The sequence below is a fragment of the Mangifera indica genome, chromosome 9 (assembly GCF_011075055.1).
Source record: "Mangifera indica cultivar Alphonso chromosome 9, CATAS_Mindica_2.1, whole genome shotgun sequence".
Classification (NCBI taxonomy): Eukaryota; Viridiplantae; Streptophyta; class Magnoliopsida; order Sapindales; family Anacardiaceae; genus Mangifera; species Mangifera indica.
Genome location: NC_058145.1, coordinates 13,669,451 through 13,675,450, shown reverse-complemented (window position 1 = coordinate 13,675,450; position 6,000 = coordinate 13,669,451). Strand labels below are relative to the sequence as shown.

Genomic DNA, 6,000 nt, shown 5'->3' with positions numbered 1-6,000 from the left:
TATTCTTAAATAATACAATAAATAAAATGCATAGATGATCAACAATTTAAAAGAATAATAATTATTCAAGTAAGATAAATATTATGTTGATTATCTAATAATACCAAATATTTTTTTTCAAGGCATTTTTCCTTTCGTAAGATTACAAAATCAATTGATTATCTAATGTAAAAATGTAAAATTTCTAAACTAACTCACATTTAAATTGAGAGTAAATTTTAAAAATAAAATAGTAAAAAATAATATAATAATTTTAGGATTTATTTATTTTTTTAATTTAGGTGGATATGCGGTGACATTTAATTATCCAATTCCATGCAGCCTAACGTTTAGTTGACTCCGTCTCTCTTCATTAATTATAACAACTCCTTTAATTAAATTTAACCAATCCTCACTTTCTTTTTGTCGTCATTTTACCCCCCTTCTCTTCTCTCTTTCTCTGCAATCTCCCTCTCCTCTTCATCGGCACCATCAAAACCCTCCAACTCTCGACCCGACCCGCTTTCTCTTTAATCCGATCTGGCTTCAACTTCGCCTCTCATTTCCGTCCTGGTTTTCGACTTCAACAAACACTAGTGGAGTAAAGCGAGTTGGGTTTCGAAATGTACAAAAACCAGCTGCAAGAGCTGGCGCAGAGGAGCTGCTTCAATCTCCCCTCCTACACGTGCATTCGGGAAGGTCCCGACCACGCGCCTAGATTTAAAGCTACTGTTAACTTTAACGGTGAGATCTTCGAGAGTCCTCACTACTGTTCTACTCTCCGTCAGGCCGAACACTCCGCCGCTGAAGTCGCTCTCAACTCACTCTCCCACCGTGGGCCCTCCCCCTCGCTCGCCGCTAGGATCCTGGTTAGTTCACGGCCGTCCCCTTTACATTTTTTTCACTTGTTTGGTCCCGCCGTTAGGATTCCGTTTTAGGGATTTTTGTTTCTTTAGTTCTTAGCTGATCATTTAAAGTTGTAGCAATAACTAAAGTAATAAATATATAAATTTTAAGAGTAAAAATAATAAATTTGCTGATTTGGTGCGAGCTTTGCGTTGAACGACCAGATTAGGCTTCATTCTTTTGGCAAAATTTTCAACGGCGGTGATCGCCGGAGATTGAGCTGATTTGGTGGGTTAGGAGAAATGACTGAAATGCCCTAGTTCTCTATTTGCGGTTATAAAAATGAGTGGGATTTTGACTTGGGTGACAACAATCAAGTTTTTATTTTATTTTTTTAATTATAATATTTTACAGTGTGAACTGGGAAGATTCTGAGTGAGGCAGATCGACATTGAAAACATTTACTAAACCATTATTTTTGTTTTGTTGTCTTTTATCTGGAAAACAGCTGTGCTTGCGTTTTTAGGTCTGCTTGTGTTAGTAGTTTGGTGTCTAAGTGATATTCCGGTCACGAAAAGCATGTGGTTTTTGGTGACTTCTGGTCTGTGCACTTTTTCTTTTTACCTGCGTTGTACAGAGAGATATTCCTTTTAGAATTGTAATGAATTTACAATTTAGTCTAGTTAAGGTGCTGTATCTGGTGGGCTCTGGGAATCATAGATGATAAGAGATATTGATCTTTATTTGTACCTAATGTTTTGAAAAGGAGTCATTTGATTCTCTGAAAAGTTATTTTGAATGTTGGAACTCACTGATTTAGATATGTTATGTACCTGAATGCTAAAAATCCAACTCTTTGGGTATTGGAGTTACTGTGTACTATAATTATGCTTTTTTTATAACCTCATTTAACTTTTGGGTTATTAGTGGTGTGCCTCACATAAACAATTTTGTTGATTTGTAGTAATGTATTTTAAAGGGACTAGCCATATGCATGTTCAAGTGGAACTATATATATGCTTGTGGAATGCATTGAGCCTGTCTTCTCAAATTCTTTTTATGTACTCAATTTTCTTTAACAAGTAGTTTGTCATTCTATGAGCTTGCATCTGCATTCAAACTCCTGTTGCAAACTAAAACTGGTAACCTTTTTGTTTCTTAATTTTTGGGAAAACAAAAATGACACAAAATAAATTAAATCTTTTTCCAGCTTCTAGTGAAGATGCTATAGCTGTGCAATTGATAAAAAGCTGAACTGTTTCAATAAATATAAATTGACAGTGATTATTAGAAATTCTGTAGGGTTATCTGGTTGGTCCTTTTCTACCATTCTAACATATTTCTAACCGTAGCTCCGACTTGAAAATATTGCCTTAGATTCAATGTTTTAAATATGTTGTATCCATCGTTTATGGTCCATGTAGTGATTAACCTAATGCATACTAATAGACTTAGGGTTAACTCTTCTTGCCTTAGGACATACAACTTTCTCACAACTCTGTTTAGTACATAGAATCATAGATATTAGTGCAATAATAGTTGTTGTAAGGATTTGGTTGTACTTCATAAATCAAAATTGAAACTTATTTTAACTGTTTAAATGTCCTCTATTCTATAAGCTTATCACATTTCTTGGTAATTCATTGCTAAAAGTTTATAATATGGTTATATATATATAATATGCATGAATATCTACCTTTTCTTAACTGGCTTCACTGGTGAACAGTCATGTCTTCTGGTATAAATGTAATAAAAGGTCCTGATTATGTGAAGCATATGGTAGAACTTTGAATTTACTGCAGGCTAAACATAAATTTATTTCATAGCTACCAATTTGGTTTGATTTGCTACCTGCTTGATATTATGGCCATTTCTTGGATATGAGAAAAAAGAAGAGAGAAGAGAGACAGAGAAGATAGATTAGAGCTGAAGTTGGATTTTTTTTTAATCTAGAGCTCCCTGGTTGTTATTGATGATGAAATTTGCCAGAAAGTTCTTGTTTGTTGCTGGATCCACTTAGGTCACAGCTGTATCTAGTTTCGTTCTTCTGATACTTATTATTTATTTTTTATGGTTAGGATGAGACAGGGGTTTACAAGAACCTCCTACAGGAAATTGCACAAAGAGTTGGAGCACCATTGCCACAATATACAACAATTAGGTCAGGCCTTGGACACCTACCCGTTTTTAAAGGTATGGTAGAATTGGCTGGAATAACATTTACAGGAGAACCTGCCAAGAACAAGAAGCAAGCAGAGAAGAACGCTGCTATGGCAGCTTGGACATCTCTAAAACAATGTAAGTTTTATTCCTTTTAATTTTAAGAAGAAAAATGGTAAATTGTTGTTGTGATAAAATATAATTAATCCAAACTAGGCCTTAAAAATATTTCACATGAAATTTTTTACTTAATGATGTCCTATCCCATTGCCAGGCTTTCTAAAAGTCATTTAGAGACTAAGATATCATATTTACAAGTTCTCCATGATCTGGGCATTATATGTCCAGTACAACTGGCCTGTGGCTCTTGACCGTCATGTCACATTTGATTCAGCTCTTTGGTCATATAGTCTGCAATCCAGCATTCATGATCATTTCTTGGACAGATATGAAGTGTTATTAAAAATTTTCTATGGATCTAGGTGACATCAGTATGTTTGATTCTGAATTTAGCTTTGGAACTTGTGCCTTGTTTGTGAATTATGTGTTCTTTCTTTGACAGTGGCAAAAGAAACTGCAAGTTCTTCGACTGAGCCAGAGAACAATGATGAGTTAGAGCAGATTACCATAGCACGGGCCTTATTGAATTACCGGCTGAAAGAAAAGATGGCAATGGCAAACTCCCGTGATGCTCCCATACCATTTACAAAGAAATTTCCTGTTCAGAGCCCTAGACCAACAAGTCCACAACCTCCGGCTACCGCATCAAAAATCCTACCTTTAATTTGCCCAAAGGCAGCTTCTCGACACAGACCAGCATCCACAGCAATGAATGATAAACAAGTGCTGCCAGTACATCCATCAGCTGCAGATGGCCGAGGGACTCGACCTCAAAGATTCCCTGCAGCAGGAGCAGCTCCTTATGTTCCCATTCGCCAATTCAGGACTTGTCATGGTATAGCCCCACCAGTAACAGTACGAACTGCAGTGCCTTGTTTCTCTGCACCTCCACTTCCACCTCCATCTGTGCTTCCTCATCAAGTGATGCGAGCCCCACCTGTACGAATTGCTCCACCTGTCACTATTAGACAGGCTGTGCCTGCATATACTGCTCCACAGGTTCGTAAAGATGATTCTAATACTCCTCGTAAAGATCACCCAGCCACAATTGTTTCTGCTATTCGAAAAGATCCTCAAAAGGTAATTGAGTCCGCAATCCAAAAGGAAGTTTTTCCAGCTGTTGTTGATCCTCCCATTCTTAAAAAAGATCCTCCAACCATCAATGCTCCTGCCACGCCAGATAGAACACCATGCCAAGTAGAGAAAAATGAAATAATAACCCTGACAAGTCTGGAAGAAACTGAAGCAGTACAAAGCTTGGGAGAACTTAAGATTTGATAGCTTTTTAGGGATGAACAATAGGAAAACAGTTCAGGGTTTTGTGTTGGGCATAAGTTTGTTTTGTATTCATCTCTCATCTCGTCATATGAGTGTCTTGTCTTGTCTTAGCCATTTTACATTTTTGTTATCAAAGATCCAGTTTCTGCAGGTTATATTACTATCAAGAAGCTTAATATATTGGCAATTCAGGGGCAGTTGTCAGCGTATTTGCAAACATAATAATTATTAATTTAAGTATTAATAATGATATGTTATTAAATGATACAGGGATTTTAAAGTAAGAATAAAATAACATTCAATTATACGGTGATATATTATTATTGATACTTAAATTTGTATTCTATATAACTGAACATGGTCACATTGAATTTTAATATATATTATGTTTAACATAAAACAAATATTTTAATTTTTAACTTTAAGAGTAATTTAAGTGATAAAAGGAGAGATTTTTTTTTACATTTTAAAGTGATAGAGGCGTTTAATTAATTATGTTGAAGATGATACTTCAACTCCTCAAAAAGATCATCCAACCTTTGAGAGCCTAGATATTATTATTATTATTGGAATGATTCATTTGATTAATGGAGTGATACTCTTGATAATTGGAAAAGTGAACCCAGCAACCTCAAAAGGTTCTGGGTTGTTGCCTTCTGACTGGAAAAGTGATTTCCTCCGAAGAATAATAAAAAACTTGTAGATTATCACCCATACAATTTCTTACTAAAAAGATTATTCTGAATGAAATTTCTTGCATGCTATAAATAAAACTGGGGAAAGAGATCCAAAATTAGAAAAAGCAGAAATGGGATTTGAGAGTGAGAGTGGACAAATTAGTAGTTGATTAATCAAATCCAAACACAGAGACCAAGTGGGGTAAACTTTATTCTCTGCACTAACTTTACATCAACCTCTTTTCATCTTCTTATCCTCCATCCATCCATCCCCTCATTCATGGCCCACATGTTTCTCTTAACCCATTTTCTTTCTAACTTCAAATGTGAATTCGGTCGGATATTTTTTTGTATCAAATTAATAACATAAAATAAATAAAACTTTGAAATAAATATTGACCATATAATAACTAAATAAGATAAATTATCAAACAAAATTTAAATTTATATTCTTTTATACATAAAATTATTTTCATTCTCATTCAAACTATTCCTCGAAACTATATTACATTATTAGTGTGAGCCTTCAAGATGAGTTGTGGGTATTTTTACTTGAGGGAAACAGGGCAAAAGGTTGAAAGTTAATGATAAGCAAAGAGGGTTTTTACTTTTTCAAAAAATGGAGAAACTAGAAGTTGAGATGTTTGGAATTATTGAAAGTTGTGAATGGCTTAATATGTGTATTTTCATTTCCATTCATTAATTGCATGTCAAACTATTTTCATTTTCTCTTGTCCATCCACCTGGTCCAGCCAACCAACAAATAAATTTTATACCCAATTTTGAGCATCACATTTTCAGCAACTTCTTCTTTTGTTTTTCCTTATTCATTAATTTCAACCCTTTTTTTCACCAATTTGTCTTCTTATTCCTTCTCAGTTTCAACCCAAAGGGTCAATTTTACTTTGCTCCTGTACTTTGAAGTCAACACCTTCAAATT

General features: G+C 34.8%; 1 protein-coding gene across 1 annotated transcript; it reads left to right on the top strand.

The window, feature by feature from the left end:
• The first annotated feature begins 387 nt into the window (after positions 1-387).
• On the top strand, positions 388-4,538 carry LOC123226384 (double-stranded RNA-binding protein 2-like). Its single transcript, XM_044650895.1, has 3 exons — positions 388-848; positions 2,904-3,123; positions 3,548-4,538. The coding sequence occupies exons 1-3, from the start codon at positions 603-605 to the stop codon at positions 4,381-4,383; spliced, it is 1,302 nt and encodes a 433-aa protein (XP_044506830.1). The 5' UTR covers positions 388-602; the 3' UTR covers positions 4,384-4,538.
• The last annotated feature ends 1,462 nt before the right edge of the window (positions 4,539-6,000 follow it).

What these genes read in the sequence shown, in the direction of transcription:
- LOC123226384 (XM_044650895.1), top strand. Translation starts at nt 603, where the DNA reads ATGTACAAAAACCAGCTGCAAGAGCTGGCGCAGAGGAGCTGCTTCAAT. An exon ending in CGCTCGCCGCTAGGATCCTG is followed by an intron (nt 849 to 2,903) that starts GTTAGTTCACGG and finishes TTTTATGGTTAG; the next exon opens with GATGAGACAGGGGTTTACAA. An exon ending in TTGGACATCTCTAAAACAAT is followed by an intron (nt 3,124 to 3,547) that starts GTAAGTTTTATT and finishes TTTCTTTGACAG; the next exon opens with TGGCAAAAGAAACTGCAAGT.